The sequence below is a fragment of the Saccoglossus kowalevskii genome, chromosome 14, assembly GCF_978046115.1.
Source record: "Saccoglossus kowalevskii chromosome 14, keSacKowa6.1, whole genome shotgun sequence".
In the NCBI taxonomy this organism is placed as follows: domain Eukaryota; kingdom Metazoa; phylum Hemichordata; class Enteropneusta; family Harrimaniidae; genus Saccoglossus; species Saccoglossus kowalevskii.
In genome coordinates this window covers 1,076,776-1,096,561 of record NC_140654.1, presented here as the reverse complement: position 1 = coordinate 1,096,561, position 19,786 = coordinate 1,076,776, and the positions used below count along the sequence as shown (strand labels likewise).

The following is a 19,786-nucleotide window of genomic DNA, read 5'->3' as shown; positions in this document are numbered from 1 at the left end:
ATCTGGACAGGATGCATGGTTTGGAAAGGATGGACAATCTGAACAGGATACATGGTTTGGAAAGGATAGACAATCTGGACAGGATACATGGTTTGGAAAGGATAGACAATCTGGACAGAATACATGATTTGGGAAGGATAGACAATCTGAACAGGATACATGGTTTGGAAGGGATAGACAATATGGACAGGATACATGGTTTGGAAAGGATAGACAATCTGGACAGGATATAGGGTTTGGAAGGGATAGACAATCTGGACAGGATACATGATTTGGGAACGATAGACAATCTGAACAGGATACACGGTTTGGAATGGATAGACAATCTGGACAAGATACATGGTTTGGAAAGGATAGACAATCTGGACAAGATACATGGTTTGGAAAGGATAGACAATCTGGACAGGATACATGGTTTGGAAAGGATAGGCAATCTGGACAGGATATATGGTTTGGAAAGGATAGACAATCTGGACAGGATATATGGTTTGGAAAGGATAGACAATCTGGACAGGATACATGATTTGGGAAGGATAGACAATCTGAACAGGATACACGGTTTGGAATGGATAGACAATCTGGACAAGATACATGGTTTGGAAAGGATAGACAATCTGGACAAGATACATGGTTTGGAAAGGATAGACAATCTGGACAGGATACATGGTTTGGAAAGGATAGACAATCTGGACAGGATACATGAGTTGGGAAGGATAGACAATCTGAACAGGATACATGGTTTGGAAGGGATAGACAATATGGACAGGATACATGGTTTGGAAAGGATAGACAATCTGGACAGGATATAGGGTTTGGAAGGGATAGACAATCTGGACAGGATATATGGTTTGGAAGGGGTAAAGAATCTGGGCAGGATATATGGTTTGGAAGGGATAGACAATCTGGATAGGATACATGGTTTGGAAAGGATGGACAATCTGGACAGAATATATGGCTTGGAAAGGATAGACAATCTGGACAGGATACGTGGTTTGGAAAGGATAGACAATCTGGACAGGAAACATGGTTTGGAAAGGATAGACAATCTGGACAGGATATATGGTTTGGAAGGGATAGACAATCTGGACAGGATATATGGTTTGGAAGGGATAGACAATCTGGATAGGATATATGGTTTGGAAGGGATAGACAATCTGGACAGGATACATGGTTTGGAAAGGATAGACAATCTGGACAGGATATATGGTTTGGAAGGGATAGACAATCTGGACAGGATATATGGTTTGGAAGGGATAGACAAACTGGACAGGATATATGGTTTGGAAGGGATAGACAATCTGGACAGGATATATGGTTTGGAAGGGATAGACAATCTGGACAGGATATATGGTTTGGAAGGGATAGACAATCTGGACAGGATATATGGTTTGGAAGGAATATACAATCTGGACAGGATATATGGTTTGGAAGGGATAGACAATCTGGACAGGATATATGGTTTGGAAGGAATATACAATCTGGACAGGATATAGGGTTTGGAGGGGATAGACAATCTGAACAGGATACATGGTTTGGAAGGGATAGACAATCTGGACAATATACATGGTTTGTAAAGGATAGACAATCTGGACACGATACATGGTTTGGAAAGGATAGACAATCTGGACAGGATACATGGTTTGGAAAGGATAGACAATCTGGACAGGATATGTGGTTTGGAAAGGATAGACAATCTGAACAGGATATATGGTTTGGAAGGGATAGACAATCTGGACAGGATATAGGGTTTGGAAGGGATAGACAATCTGGACAGAATATATGGTTTGGAAAGGATAGACAATCTGGACAGGATATTGGGTTTGGAAGGGATAGACAATCTGGACAGAATATATGGTTTGGAAGGGATAGACAATCTGGACAGAATATATGGTTTGGATGGGATAGACAATCTGGACAGGATACATGGTTTGGAAGGAATAGACAATCTGAACAGGATACATGGTATGGAAGGGATAGACAATCTGGACAGAATACATGGTTTGGAAGGGATAGACAATCTGGACACGATACATGGTTTGGAAAGGATAGACAATCTGGACAGGATACATGGTTTGAAAGGGATAGACAATCTGGACAGGATACATGGTTTGGAAAGGATAGACAATCTGGACAGAATATATGGTTTGAAAGGGATAGACAATCTGGACAGGATACATGGTTTGGAAAGGATAGACAATCTGGACAGTATATATGGTTTGGGAGGGATAGGCAATCTGGACAGGATACATGGTTTGGAAAGGATAGACAATCTGGACAGGATATATGATTTGGAAGGGATAGACAATCTGGACAGGATATATGGTTTGGAAGGGATAGACAATCTGGATAGGATGTATGGTTTGGAAGGGATAGGCAATCTGGATAGGATACATGGTTTGGAAGGGATAGACAATCTGGACAGGATATATGGTTTGGAAAGGATAGTTAATCTGGACAGGATATATGGTTTGGAAAGGATAGACAATCTGGACATAATGCATGGTTTGGAAGGGATAGACAATCTGGACAGGATACATGGTTTGGAAGGGATAGACAATCTGGACAGGATACATGGTTTGGAAAGGATAAACAATCTGGACAGGATATATGGTTTGGAAAGGATAGACAATCTGGACAGGATACATGATTTGGGAAGGATAGACAATCTGAACAGGATACATGGTTTGGAAAGGATAGACAATCTGGACAGGATACATAGTTTGGAAAGGATAGACAATCTGGACAGGATATTGGGTTTGGAAGGGATAGACAATCTGAACAGGATACACGGTTTGGAAGGGATAGACAATCTGGACAAGATACATGGTTTGGAAAGGATAGACAATCTGGACAGGATATATGGTTTGGAAAGGATAGACAATCTGGACAGGATACATGATTTGGGAAGGATAGACAATCTGAACAGGATACACGGTTTGGAATGGATAGACAATCTGGACAAGATACATGGTTTGGAAAGGATAGACAATCTGGACAGGATACATAGTTTGGAAAGGATAGACAATCTGGACAGGATACATGATTTGGGAAGGATAGACAATCTGAACAGGATACATGGTTTGGAAGGGATAGACAATCTGGACAGGATACATGGTTTGGAAAGGATAGACAATCTGGACAGGATATAGGGTTTGGAAGGGATAGACAATCTGGACAGGATATATGGTTTGGAAGGGGTAAACAATCTGGACAGGATATATGGTTTGGAAGGGATAGACAATCTGGACAGGATGCATGGTTTGGAAAGGATGGACAATCTGAACAGGATACATGGTTTGGAAAGGATAGACAATCTGGACAGGATACATGGTTTGGAAAGGATAGACAATCTGGACAGGATACGTGGTTTGGAAAGGATAGTTAATCTGGACAGGATATATGGTTTGGAAAGGATAGACAATCTGGACATAATGCATGGTTTGGAAGGGATAGACAATCTGGACAGGATACATGGTTTGGAAGGGATAGACAATCTGGACAGGATACATGGTTTGGAAAGGATAAACAATCTGGACAGGATATATGGTTTGGAAAGGATAGACAATCTGGACAGGATACATGATTTGGGAAGGATAGACAATCTGAACAGGATACATGGTTTGGAAAGGATAGACAATCTGGACAGGATACATAGTTTGGAAAGGATAGACAATCTGGACAGGATATTGGGTTTGGAAGGGATAGACAATCTGAACAGGATACACGGTTTGGAAGGGATAGACAATCTGGACAAGATACATGGTTTGGAAAGGATAGACAATCTGGACAGGATATATGGTTTGGAAAGGATAGACAATCTGGACAGGATACATGATTTGGGAAGGATAGACAATCTGAACAGGATACACGGTTTGGAATGGATAGACAATCTGGACAAGATACATGGTTTGGAAAGGATAGACAATCTGGACAGGATACATAGTTTGGAAAGGATAGACAATCTGGACAGGATACATGATTTGGGAAGGATAGACAATCTGAACAGGATACATGGTTTGGAAGGGATAGACAATCTGGACAGGATACATGGTTTGGAAAGGATAGACAATCTGGACAGGATATAGGGTTTGGAAGGGATAGACAATCTGGACAGGATATATGGTTTGGAAGGGGTAAACAATCTGGACAGGATATATGGTTTGGAAGGGATAGACAATCTGGACAGGATGCATGGTTTGGAAAGGATGGACAATCTGAACAGGATACATGGTTTGGAAAGGATAGACAATCTGGACAGGATACATGGTTTGGAAAGGATAGACAATCTGGACAGGATACGTGGTTTGGAAGGGATAGACAATCTGGACAGAATATATGGTTTGGAAAGAATAGACAATCTGGACAGGATATATGGTTTGGAAGGGATAGACAATCTGGACAGGATACATGGTTTGGAAGGGATAGACAATCTGGACAGAATACATGGTTTGGAAGGGATAGACAATCTGGACATGATATATGGTTTGGAAGGGATAGACAATCTGGACAGGATACATGGTTTGGAAGGGATAGACAATCTGGACAGAATACATGGTTTGGAAGGGATAGACAATCTGGACATGATACATGGTTTGGAAAGGATAGACAATCTGGACACGATATATGGTTTGGAAAGAATAGACAATCTGGACATGATACAAGGTTTGGAAGGGATAGACAATCTGGACAGGATACATGGTTTGGAAGGGATAGGCAATCTGAACAGGATATATGGTTTGGAAAGGATAGACAATCTGGACAGGATACATGGTTTGGAAAGAATAGACAATATGGACAGAATATATGGTTTGGAAGGGATAGACAATCTGGACAGGATATATGGTTTGGAAGGAATATACAATCTGGACAGGATATAGGGTTTGGAAGGGATAGACAATCTGAACAGGATACATGGTTTGGAAGGGATAGACAATCTGGACAATATACATGGTTTGTAAAGGATAGACAATCTGGACACGATACATGGTTTGGAAAGGATAGACAATCTGGACAGGATACATGGTTTGGAAAGGATAGACAATCTGGACAGGATACGTGGTTTGGAAAGGATAGACAATCTGAACAGGATATATGGTTTGGAAGGGATAGACAATCTGGACAGGATATAGGGTTTGGAAGGGATAGACAATCTGGACAGAATATATGGTTTGGAAAGGATAGACAATCTGGACAGGATATTGGGTTTGGAAGGGATAGACAATCTGGACAGAATATATGGTTTGGAAGGGATAGACAATCTGGACAGAATATATGGTTTGGATGGGATAGACAATCTGGACAGGATACATGGTTTGGAAGGAATAGACAATCTGAACAGGATACATGGTATGGAAGGGATAGACAATCTGGACAGAATGCATGGTTTGGAAGGGATAGACAATCTGGACACGATACATGGTTTGGAAAGGATAGACAATCTGGACAGGAAACATGGTTTGAAAGGGATAGACAATCTGGACAGGATACATGGTTTGGAAAGGATAGACAATCTGGACAGAATATATGGTTTGAAAGGGATAGACAATCTGGACAGGATACATGGTTTGGAAAGGATAGACAATCTGGACAGTATATATGGTTTGGGAGGGATAGGCAATCTGGACAGGATACATGGTTTGGAAAGGATAGACAATCTGGACAGGATATATGATTTGGAAGGGATAGACAATCTGGACAGGATATATGGTTTGGAAGTGATAGACAATCTGGATAGGATATATGGTTTGGAAGGGATAGGCAATCTGGATAGGATACATGGTTTGGAAGGGATAGACAATCTGGACAGGATATATGGTTTGGAAAGGATAGTCAATCTGGACAGGATATATGGTTTGGAAAGGATAGACAATCTGGACATAATGCATGGTTTGGAAGGGATAGACAATCTGGACAGGATACATGGTTTGGAAGGGATAGACAATCTGGACAGGATACATGGTTTGGAAAGGATAAACAATCTGGACAGGATATATGGTTTGGAAAGGATAGACAATCTGGACAGGATACATGATTTGGGAAGGATAGACAATCTGAACAGGATACATGGTTTGGAAAGGATAGACAATCTGGACAGAATATATGGCTTGGAAAGGATAGACAATCTGGACAGGATATTGGGTTTGGAAGGGATAGACAATCTGAACAGGATACACGGTTTGGAAGGGATAGACAATCTGGACAAGATACATGGTTTGGAAAGGATAGACAATCTGGACAGGATATATGGTTTGGAAAGGATAGACAATCTGGACAGGATACATGATTTGGGAAGGATAGACAATCTGAACAGGATACACGGTTTGGAATGGATAGACTATCTGGACAAGATACATGGTTTGGAAAGGATAGACAATCTGGATAGGATACATAGTTTGGAAAGGATAGACAATCTGGACAGGATACATGATTTGGGAAGGATAGACAATCTGAACAGGAAACATGGTTTGGAAGGGATAGACAATCTGGACAGGATACATGGTTTGGAAAGGATAGACAATCTGGACAGGATATAGGGTTTGGAAGGGATAGACAATCTGGACAGGATATATGGTTTGGAAGGGGTAAACAATCTGGACAGGATATATAGTTTGGAAGGGATAGACAATCTGGACAGGATACATGGTTTGGAAAGGATGGACAATCTGAACAGGATACATGGTTTGGAAAGGATAGACAATCTGGACAGGATACATGGTTTGGAAAGGATAGACAATCTGGACAGGATACGTGGTTTGGAAGGGATAGACAATCTGGACAGAATATATGGTTTGGAAAGAATAGACAATCTGGACAGGATATATGGTTTGGAAGGGATAGACAATCTGGACAGGATACATGGTTTGGAAGGGATAGACAATCTGGACAGAATACATGGTTCGGAAGGGATAGACAATCTGGACATGATATATGGTTTGGAAGGGATAGACAATCTGGACAGGATACATGGTTTGGAAGGGATAGACAATCTGGACAGAATACCTGGTTTGGAAGGGATAGACAATCTGGACATGATACATGGTTTGGAAAGGATAGACAATCTGGACACGATATATGGTTTGGAAAGGATAGACAATCTGGACATGATACAAGGTTTGGAAGGGATAGACAATCTGGACACGATACATGGTTTGGAAGGGATAGGCAATCTGAACAGGATATATGGTTTGGAAAGGATAGACAATCTGGACAGGATACATGGTTTGGAAAGAATAGACAATATGGACAGAATATATGGTTTGGAAAGAATAGACAATCTGGACAGGATATATGGTTTGGAAGGGATAGACAATCTGGACAGGATACATGGTTTGGAAGGGATAGACAATCTGGAGAGAATACATGGTTTGGAAGGGATAGACACACTGGACATGATACATGGTTTGGAAAGGATAGACAATCTCGACAGGATATATGGTTTAGAAAGGATAGACAATCTGGACATGATATATGGTTTGGAAGAGATAGACAATCTGGACAGGATACATGGTTTGGAAAGGATAGGCAATCTGAACAGGATATATGGTTTGGAAAGGATAGACAATCTGGACAGGATACATGGTTTGGAAAGGATAGACAATCTGGACAGGATACATGGTTTGGAAGGGATAGACAATCTGGACAGGATACATGGTTTGGAAAGGATAGACAATCTGGACAGGATATAGGGTTTGGAAGGGATAGACAATCTGGACAGGATATATGGTTTGGAAGGGGTAAACAATCTGGACAGGATATATGGTTTGGAAGGGATAGACAATCTGGACAGGATGCATGGTTTGGAAAGGATGGACAATCTGAACAGGATACATGGTTTGGAAAGGATAGACAATCTGGACAGGATACATGGTTTGGAAAGGATAGACAATCTGGACAGGATACGTGGTTTGGAAAGGATAGTTAATCTGGACAGGATATATGGTTTGGAAAGGATAGACAATCTGGACATAATGCATGGTTTGGAAGGGATAGACAATCTGGACAGGATACATGGTTTGGAAGGGATAGACAATCTGGACAGGATACATGGTTTGGAAAGGATAAACAATCTGGACAGGATATATGGTTTGGAAAGGATAGACAATCTGGACAGGATACATGATTTGGGAAGGATAGACAATCTGAACAGGATACATGGTTTGGAAAGGATAGACAATCTGGACAGGATACATAGTTTGGAAAGGATAGACAATCTGGACAGGATATTGGGTTTGGAAGGGATAGACAATCTGAACAGGATACACGGTTTGGAAGGGATAGACAATCTGGACAAGATACATGGTTTGGAAAGGATAGACAATCTGGACAGGATATATGGTTTGGAAAGGATAGACAATCTGGACAGGATACATGATTTGGGAAGGATAGACAATCTGAACAGGATACACGGTTTGGAATGGATAGACAATCTGGACAAGATACATGGTTTGGAAAGGATAGACAATCTGGACAGGATACATAGTTTGGAAAGGATAGACAATCTGGACAGGATACATGATTTGGGAAGGATAGACAATCTGAACAGGATACATGGTTTGGAAGGGATAGACAATCTGGACAGGATACATGGTTTGGAAAGGATAGACAATCTGGACAGGATATAGGGTTTGGAAGGGATAGACAATCTGGACAGGATATATGGTTTGGAAGGGGTAAACAATCTGGACAGGATATATGGTTTGGAAGGGATAGACAATCTGGACAGGATGCATGGTTTGGAAAGGATGGACAATCTGAACAGGATACATGGTTTGGAAAGGATAGACAATCTGGACAGGATACATGGTTTGGAAAGGATAGACAATCTGGACAGGATACGTGGTTTGGAAGGGATAGACAATCTGGACAGAATATATGGTTTGGAAAGAATAGACAATCTGGACAGGATATATGGTTTGGAAGGGATAGACAATCTGGACAGGATACATGGTTTGGAAGGGATAGACAATCTGGACAGAATACATGGTTTGGAAGGGATAGACAATCTGGACATGATATATGGTTTGGAAGGGATAGACAATCTGGACAGGATACATGGTTTGGAAGGGATAGACAATCTGGACAGAATACATGGTTTGGAAGGGATAGACAATCTGGACATGATACATGGTTTGGAAAGGATAGACAATCTGGACACGATATATGGTTTGGAAAGAATAGACAATCTGGACATGATACAAGGTTTGGAAGGGATAGACAATCTGGACAGGATACATGGTTTGGAAGGGATAGGCAATCTGAACAGGATATATGGTTTGGAAAGGATAGACAATCTGGACAGGATACATGGTTTGGAAAGAATAGACAATATGGACAGAATATATGGTTTGGAAGGGATAGACAATCTGGACAGGATATATGGTTTGGAAGGAATATACAATCTGGACAGGATATAGGGTTTGGAGGGGATAGACAATCTGAACAGGATACATGGTTTGGAAGGGATAGACAATCTGGACAATATACATGGTTTGTAAAGGATAGACAATCTGGACACGATACATGGTTTGGAAAGGATAGACAATCTGGACAGGATACATGGTTTGGAAAGGATAGACAATCTGGACAGGATACGTGGTTTGGAAAGGATAGACAATCTGAACAGGATATATGGTTTGGAAGGGATAGACAATCTGGACAGGATATAGGGTTTGGAAGGGATAGACAATCTGGACAGAATATATGGTTTGGAAAGGATAGACAATCTGGACAGGATATTGGGTTTGGAAGGGATAGACAATCTGGACAGAATATATGGTTTGGAAGGGATAGACAATCTGGACAGAATATATGGTTTGGATGGGATAGACAATCTGGACAGGATACATGGTTTGGAAGGAATAGACAATCTGAACAGGATACATGGTATGGAAGGGATAGACAATCTGGACAGAATGCATGGTTTGGAAGGGATAGACAATCTGGACACGATACATGGTTTGGAAAGGATAGACAATCTGGACAGGAAACATGGTTTGAAAGGGATAGACAATCTGGACAGGATACATGGTTTGGAAAGGATAGACAATCTGGACAGAATATATGGTTTGAAAGGGATAGACAATCTGGACAGGATACATGGTTTGGAAAGGATAGACAATCTGGACAGTATATATGGTTTGGGAGGGATAGGCAATCTGGACAGGATACATGGTTTGGAAAGGATAGACAATCTGGACAGGATATATGATTTGGAAGGGATAGACAATCTGGACAGGATATATGGTTTGGAAGTGATAGACAATCTGGATAGGATATATGGTTTGGAAGGGATAGGCAATCTGGATAGGATACATGGTTTGGAAGGGATAGACAATCTGGACAGGATATATGGTTTGGAAAGGATAGTCAATCTGGACAGGATATATGGTTTGGAAAGGATAGACAATCTGGACATAATGCATGGTTTGGAAGGGATAGACAATCTGGACAGGATACATGGTTTGGAAGGGATAGACAATCTGGACAGGATACATGGTTTGGAAAGGATAAACAATCTGGACAGGATATATGGTTTGGAAAGGATAGACAATCTGGACAGGATACATGATTTGGGAAGGATAGACAATCTGAACAGGATACATGGTTTGGAAAGGATAGACAATCTGGACAGAATATATGGCTTGGAAAGGATAGACAATCTGGACAGGATATTGGGTTTGGAAGGGATAGACAATCTGAACAGGATACACGGTTTGGAAGGGATAGACAATCTGGACAAGATACATGGTTTGGAAAGGATAGACAATCTGGACAGGATATATGGTTTGGAAAGGATAGACAATCTGGACAGGATACATGATTTGGGAAGGATAGACAATCTGAACAGGATACACGGTTTGGAATGGATAGACTATCTGGACAAGATACATGGTTTGGAAAGGATAGACAATCTGGATAGGATACATAGTTTGGAAAGGATAGACAATCTGGACAGGATACATGATTTGGGAAGGATAGACAATCTGAACAGGAAACATGGTTTGGAAGGGATAGACAATCTGGACAGGATACATGGTTTGGAAAGGATAGACAATCTGGACAGGATATAGGGTTTGGAAGGGATAGACAATCTGGACAGGATATATGGTTTGGAAGGGGTAAACAATCTGGACAGGATATATAGTTTGGAAGGGATAGACAATCTGGACAGGATACATGGTTTGGAAAGGATGGACAATCTGAACAGGATACATGGTTTGGAAAGGATAGACAATCTGGACAGGATACATGGTTTGGAAAGGATAGACAATCTGGACAGGATACGTGGTTTGGAAGGGATAGACAATCTGGACAGAATATATGGTTTGGAAAGAATAGACAATCTGGACAGGATATATGGTTTGGAAGGGATAGACAATCTGGACAGGATACATGGTTTGGAAGGGATAGACAATCTGGACAGAATACATGGTTTGGAAGGGATAGACAATCTGGACATGATATATGGTTTGGAAGGGATAGACAATCTGGACAGGATACATGGTTTGGAAGGGATAGACAATCTGGACAGAATACCTGGTTTGGAAGGGATAGACAATCTGGACATGATACATGGTTTGGAAAGGATAGACAATCTGGACACGATATATGGTTTGGAAAGGATAGACAATCTGGACATGATACAAGGTTTGGAAGGGATAGACAATCTGGACACGATACATGGTTTGGAAGGGATAGGCAATCTGAACAGGATATATGGTTTGGAAAGGATAGACAATCTGGACAGGATACATGGTTTGGAAAGAATAGACAATATGGACAGAATATATGGTTTGGAAAGAATAGACAATCTGGACAGGATATATGGTTTGGAAGGGATAGACAATCTGGACAGGATACATGGTTTGGAAGGGATAGACAATCTGGAGAGAATACATGGTTTGGAAGGGATAGACACACTGGACATGATACATGGTTTGGAAAGGATAGACAATCTCGACAGGATATATGGTTTAGAAAGGATAGACAATCTGGACATGATATATGGTTTGGAAGAGATAGACAATCTGGACAGGATACATGGTTTGGAAAGGATAGGCAATCTGAACAGGATATATGGTTTGGAAAGGATAGACAATCTGGACAGGATACATGGTTTGGAAAGGATAGACAATCTGGACAGGATACATGGTTTGGAAAGGATAGACAATCTGGACAGGATATATGGTTTGGAAAGGATAGACAATCTGGACAGGATATATGGTTTGGAAAGGATAGACAATCTGGACAGGATACGTGGTTTGGAAAGGATAGACAATCTGGACAGGATACGTGGTTTGGAAGGGATAGACAATCTGGACAGAATATATGGTTTGGAAAGAATAGACAATCTGGACAGGATATATGGTTTGGAAGGGATAGACAATCTGGACAGGATACATGGTTTGGAAGGGATAGACAATCTGGACAGAATACATGGTTTGGAAGGGATAGACAATCTGGACATGATATATGGTTTGGAAGGGATAGACAATCTGGACAGGATACATGGTTTGGAAGGGATAGACAATCTGGACAGAATACCTGGTTTGGAAGGGATAGACAATCTGGACATGATACATGGTTTGGAAAGGATAGACAATCTGGACACGATATATGGTTTGGAAAGGATAGACAATCTGGACATGATACAAGGTTTGGAAGGGATAGACAATCTGGACACGATACATGGTTTGGAAGGGATAGGCAATCTGAACAGGATATATGGTTTGGAAAGGATAGACAATCTGGACAGGATACATGGTTTGGAAAGAATAGACAATATGGACAGAATATATGGTTTGGAAAGAATAGACAATCTGGACAGGATATATGGTTTGGAAGGGATAGACAATCTGGACAGGATACATGGTTTGGAAGGGATAGACAATCTGGAGAGAATACATGGTTTGGAAGGGATAGACACACTGGACATGATACATGGTTTGGAAAGGATAGACAATCTCGACAGGATATATGGTTTAGAAAGGATAGACAATCTGGACATGATATATGGTTTGGAAGAGATAGACAATCTGGACAGGATACATGGTTTGGAAAGGATAGGCAATCTGAACAGGATATATGGTTTGGAAAGGATAGACAATCTGGACAGGATACATGGTTTGGAAAGGATAGACAATCTGGACAGGATACATGGTTTGGAAAGGATAGACAATCTGGACAGGATATATGGTTTGGAAAGGATAGACAATCTGGACAGGATATATGGTTTGGAAAGGATAGACAATCTGGACAGGATACGTGGTTTGGAAAGGATAGACAATCTGGACAGGATACGTGGTTTGGAAGGGATAGACAATCTGGACAGAATATATGGTTTGGAAAGAATAGACAATCTGGACAGGATATATGGTTTGGAAGGGATAGACAATCTGGACAGGATACATGGTTTGGAAGGGATAGACAATCTGGACAGAATACATGGTTTGGAAGGGATAGACAATCTGGACATGATATATGGTTTGGAAGGGATAGACAATCTGGACAGGATACATGGTTTGGAAGGGATAGACAATCTGGACAGAATACATGGTTTGGAAGGGATAGACAATCTGGACATGATACATGGTTTGGAAAGGATAGACAATCTGGACACGATATATGGTTTGGAAAGAATAGACAATCTGGACATGATACAAGGTTTGGAAGGGATAGACAATCTGGACAGGATACATGGTTTGGAAGGGATAGGCAATCTGAACAGGATATATGGTTTCGAAAGGATAGACAATCTGGACAGGATACATGGTTTGGAAAGAATAGACAATATGGACAGAATATATGGCTTGGAAGGGATAGACAATCTGGACAGGATATATGGTTTGGAAGGAATATACAATCTGGACAGGATATAGGGTTTGGAGGGGATAGACAATCTGAACAGGATACATGGTTTGGAAGGGATAGACAATCTGGACAATATACATGGTTTGTAAAGGATAGACAATCTGGACACGATACATGGTTTGGAAAGGATAGACAATCTGGACAGGATACATGGTTTGGAAAGGATAGACAATCTGGACAGGATACGTGGTTTGGAAAGGATAGACAATCTGAACAGGATATATGGTTTGGAAGGGATAGACAATCTGGACAGGATATAGGGTTTGGAAGGGATAGACAATCTGGACAGAATATATGGTTTGGAAAGGATAGACAATCTGGACAGGATATTGGGTTTGGAAGGGATAGACAATCTGGACAGAATATATGGTTTGGAAGGGATAGACAATCTGGACAGAATATATGGTTTGGATGGGATAGACAATCTGGACAGGATACATGGTTTGGAAGGAATAGACAATCTGAACAGGATACATGGTATGGAAGGGATAGACAATCTGGACAGAATGCATGGTTTGGAAGGGATAGACAATCTGGACACGATACATGGTTTGGAAAGGATAGACAATCTGGACAGGAAACATGGTTTGAAAGGGATAGACAATCTGGACAGGATACATGGTTTGGAAAGGATAGACAATCTGGACAGAATATATGGTTTGAAAGGGATAGACAATCTGGACAGGATACATGGTTTGGAAAGGATAGACAATCTGGACAGTATATATGGTTTGGGAGGGATAGGCAATCTGGACAGGATACATGGTTTGGAAAGGATAGACAATCTGGACAGGATATATGATTTGGAAGGGATAGACAATCTGGACAGGATATATGGTTTGGAAGTGATAGACAATCTGGATAGGATATATGGTTTGGAAGGGATAGGCAATCTGGATAGGATACATGGTTTGGAAGGGATAGACAATCTGGACAGGATATATGGTTTGGAAAGGATAGTCAATCTGGACAGGATATATGGTTTGGAAAGGATAGACAATCTGGACATAATGCATGGTTTGGAAGGGATAGACAATCTGGACAGGATACATGGTTTGGAAGGGATAGACAATCTGGACAGGATACATGGTTTGGAAAGGATAAACAATCTGGACAGGATATATGGTTTGGAAAGGATAGACAATCTGGACAGGATACATGATTTGGGAAGGATAGACAATCTGAACAGGATACATGGTTTGGAAAGGATAGACAATCTGGACAGGATATATGGCTTGGAAAGGATAGACAATCTGGACAGGATATTGGGTTTGGAAGGGATAGACAATCTGAACAGGATACACGGTTTGGAAGGGATAGACAATCTGGACAAGATACATGGTTTGGAAAGGATAGACAATCTGGACAGGATATATGGTTTGGAAAGGATAGACAATCTGGACAGGATACATGATTTGGGAAGGATAGACAATCTGAACAGGATACACGGTTTGGAATGGATAGACTATCTGGATAAGATACATGGTTTGGAAAGGATAGACAATCTGGATAGGATACATAGTTTGGAAAGGATAGACAATCTGGACAGGATACATGATTTGGGAAGGATAGACAATCTGGACAGGATACATGGTTTGGAAAGGATAGACAATCTGGACAGGATATAGGGTTTGGAAGGGATAGACAATCTGGACAGGATATATGGTTTGGAAGGGGTAAACAATCTGGACAGGATACATGGTTTGGAAAGGATAGACAATCTGGACAGGATATAGGGTTTGGAAGGGATAGACAATCTGGACAGGATATATGGTTTGGAAGGGGTAAACAATCTGGACAGGATATATAGTTTGGAAAGGATAGACAATCTGGACAGGATACATGGTTTGGAAAGGATGGACAATCTGAACAGGATACATGGTTTGGAAAGGATAGACAATCTGGACAGGATACATGGTTTGGAAAGGATAGACAATCTGGACAGGATACGTGGTTTGGAAGGGATAGACAATCTGGACAGAATATATGGTTTGGAAAGAATAGACAATCTGGACAGGATATATGGTTTGGAAGGGATAGACAATCTGGACAGGATACATGGTTTGGAAGGGATAGACAATCTGGACAGAATACATGGTTTGGAAGGGATAGACAATCTGGACATGATATATGGTTTGGAAGGGATAGACAATCTGGACAGGATACATGGTTTGGAAGGGATAGACAATCTGGACAGAATACCTGGTTTGGAAGGGATAGACAATCTGGACATGATACATGGTTTGGAAAGGATAGACAATCTGGACACGATATATGGTTTGGAAAGGATAGACAATCTGGACATGATACAAGGTTTGGAAGGGATAGACAATCTGGACACGATACATGGTTTGGAAGGGATAGGCAATCTGAACAGGATATATGGTTTGGAAAGGATAGACAATCTGGACAGGATACATGGTTTGGAAAGAATAGACAATATGGACAGAATATATGGTTTGGAAAGAATAGACAATCTGGACAGGATATATGGTTTGGAAGGGATAGACAATCTGGACAGGATACATGGTTTGGAAGGGATAGACAATCTGGAGAGAATACATGGTTTGGAAGGGATAGACAAACTGGACATGATACATGGTTTGGAAAGGATAGACAATCTCGACAGGATATATGGTTTAGAAAGGATAGACAATCTGGACATGATATATGGTTTGGAAGAGATAGACAATCTGGACAGGATACATGGTTTGGAAAGGATAGGCAATCTGAACAGGATATATGGTTTGGAAAGGATAGACAATCTGGACAGGATACATGGTTTGGAAAGGATAGACAATCTGGACAGGATACATGGTTTGGAAAGGATAGACAATCTGGACAGGATATATGGTTTGGAAAGGATAGACAATCTGGACAGGATATATGGTTTGGAAAGGATAGACAATCTGGACAGGATACGTGGTTTGGAAAGGACAGACAATCTGGACAGGAAACATGGTTTGGAAAGGATAGACAATCTGGACAGGATATATGGTTTGGAAGGGATAGACAATCTGGACAGGATATATGGTTTGGAAGGGATAGACAATCTGGATAGGATATATGGTTTGGAAGGGATAGACAATCTGGACAGGATATATGATTTGGAAGGGATAGACAATCTGGATAGGATATATGGTTTGGAAGGGATAGACAATCTGGACAGGATACATGGTTTGGAAGGGATAGACAATCTGGACAGAATATATGGTTTGGAAAGGATAGACAATCTGGACAGGATATATGGTTTGGAAGGGATAGACAATCTGGACAGGATATATGGTTTGGAAGGGATAGACAATCTGGACAGGATGTATGGTTTGGAAGGGATAGACAATCTGGACAGGATATATGGTTTGGAAGGGATAGACAATCTGGACAGAATATATGGTTTGGAAGGGATAGACAATCTGGACAGGATATATGGTTTGGAAGGAATATACAATCTGGACAGGATATAGGGTTTGGAAGGGATAGACAATCTGGACAGAATATATGGTTTGGAAGGGATAGACAATCTGGACAGGATACATGGTTTGGAGGGGATAGACAATCTGAACAGGATACATGGTTTGGAAGGGATAGACAATCTGAACAATATACATGGTTTGTAAAGGATAGACAATCTGGACAGGATACATGGTTTGGAAAGGATAGACAATCTGGACAGGATACATGGTTTGGAAAGGATAGACAATCTGGACAGGATACGTGGTTTGGAAAGGATAGACAATCTGAACAGGATATATGGTTTGGAAGGGATAGACAATCTGGACAGGATATAGGGTTTGGAAGGGATAGACAATCTGAACAGAATATATGGTTTGGAAAGGATAGACAATCTGGACAGAGTATATGGTTTGGAAGGGATAGACAATCTGGACAGGATACATGGTTTGGAAGGGATGGACAATCTGGACAGAATACATGGTTTGGAATGGATAGACAATCTGGACACGATACAAGCTTTGGAAAGGATAGACAATCTGGACAGGATATAGGGTTTGGAAAGGATAGACAATGTGGACAGGATACATGGTTTGGAAAGGATAGACAATCTGGACAGGATATAGGGTTTGGAAAGGATAAACAAGATACATGGTTTGGAAAGGATAGACAATCTGGAGAGGATATATGGTTTGGAAAGGATAGACAATCTGGACAGGATGCATGGTTTGGAAGGGATAGACAATCTGGACAGGATACATGGTTTGGAAAGGATAGACAATCTGGACAGGATATATGGTTTGGGAGGAAAAGATAATCGGACATGATACATGGTTTGGAAAGGATAGACAATCTGGAGAGGATATATGGTTTGGAAAGGATAGACAATCTGGACAGGATATATGGTTTGGAAGGGATAGACAATCTGGACAGGATACATGGTTTGGAAAGGATAGACAATCTGGACAGGATATATGGTTTGGGAGGAAAAGATAATCGGACATGATGCATGGTTTGGAACGGATAGACAATCTGAACAGGATACATGGTTTGGAAAGGATTGACAATCTGGACAGGATACATGGTTTGGAAAGGATGGACAATCTGGACAGGATATATGGTTTGGAAAGGATAGACAATCTGGACAGGATACATGGTTTGGAAGGGATAGACAATCTGGACATGATACATGGTTTGGAAGGGATAGACAATCTGAACAGGATACATGGTTTGGAAAGGATAGACAATCTGGACAGGATACATGATTTGAGAAGGATAGACAATCTGGACAGGATACATGGTTTGGAAGGGATAGACAATCTGGACATGATACATGGTTTGGAAGGGATAGACAATCTGGACAGGATACATGGTTTGGAAAGGATAGACAATCTGGACAGGATATAGGGTTTTGAAGGGATAGACAATCTGGACAGGATACAATATGGTATGGCATGCAGGTAAGAAGGTCGGGTGCAGGATACACAAATAGATGGTTTTATTTGGACATAAAGCATATCTTAACATGATTTGTATCTGGAACTGACATAAAATATGAACATGATATACCTTCCCATATTTACTGTTCAAACAGGCAAACCCAAAATGTTGACCACAGACAATCTCTTTTTCCATGGCACATAGATGTAATCCATAACAGTTTAATATATCAAAGACTGTATACTTACACAAGATTAACACAGAAGCCACATCCAGCAGTGATTAACATTATTTTAGCATCAATTTCAAAATCTTTCGCCATGATTCTATGAATAGCAATGTATACCAACACTCCAGTAACAATCCAAATAAGTAAAACAGATACCATAGCCCCCAGTATTTCTGAAACAGATCAATTAACCTATCAGTGAAAGCCACAATAGCTGTGATTTTGAAAATGTGTTTGGGGTTTAAATACAAATTACCAAAACTTATGGAAATATTTTCTTAGCACAATTGCATGGTAAATTTTAAATGACACTACACAATGCTAATGTCACATGAAATGTGATGTGAAAACTAACGGTTCAACTGAGTAGTTGAAATTGCATGGTCACACAATGGAGCCAGGGAAAATTAAGATGTATGACAAACACTATTATGGGAAATATTTTTTTTCAGTGATAGGCTTTCAGAAAGGGGTTTAGTATAATCAAGACAATGAAGTATTTGACATTTTGCCAAGGCTCCCTGATAGAGTTGTCATATTGTACTGTTATTCCTGAAGTTCACTAAAAAAAATTGGATTTTATTAGATGACGCCCTCTGGAGACGAGAGCTCAACACTGTGGCCATTTTTTTCCAATTGCAAGTGATTTGGTATACTGTAAAATACTTTTTTTTTAGCTGGAATTAATTTTCGCTGAAAAGACTTTTTGGGTGTTTTGTATGGAATTTATTATCACTGATTTTTGATGAGTTGAATGTAAAATATAGGAAAAAAGGTATATTCGCTGGATTTTATTTT

General features: G+C 40.5%; 1 protein-coding gene across 1 annotated transcript in view; it reads right to left on the bottom strand.

Moving 5' to 3' along the window:
* Positions 1-19,786, bottom strand: part of LOC102804319 (proton-coupled zinc antiporter SLC30A2-like) — a 238,541-nt gene that overhangs the window by 82,873 nt on the left and 135,882 nt on the right. The window contains exon 5 of the mRNA XM_085507759.1: positions 19,008-19,161. Coding sequence (XP_085363885.1) covers positions 19,008-19,161 — 154 coding nt within the window. The remainder of the gene's footprint in view (positions 1-19,007; positions 19,162-19,786) is intronic.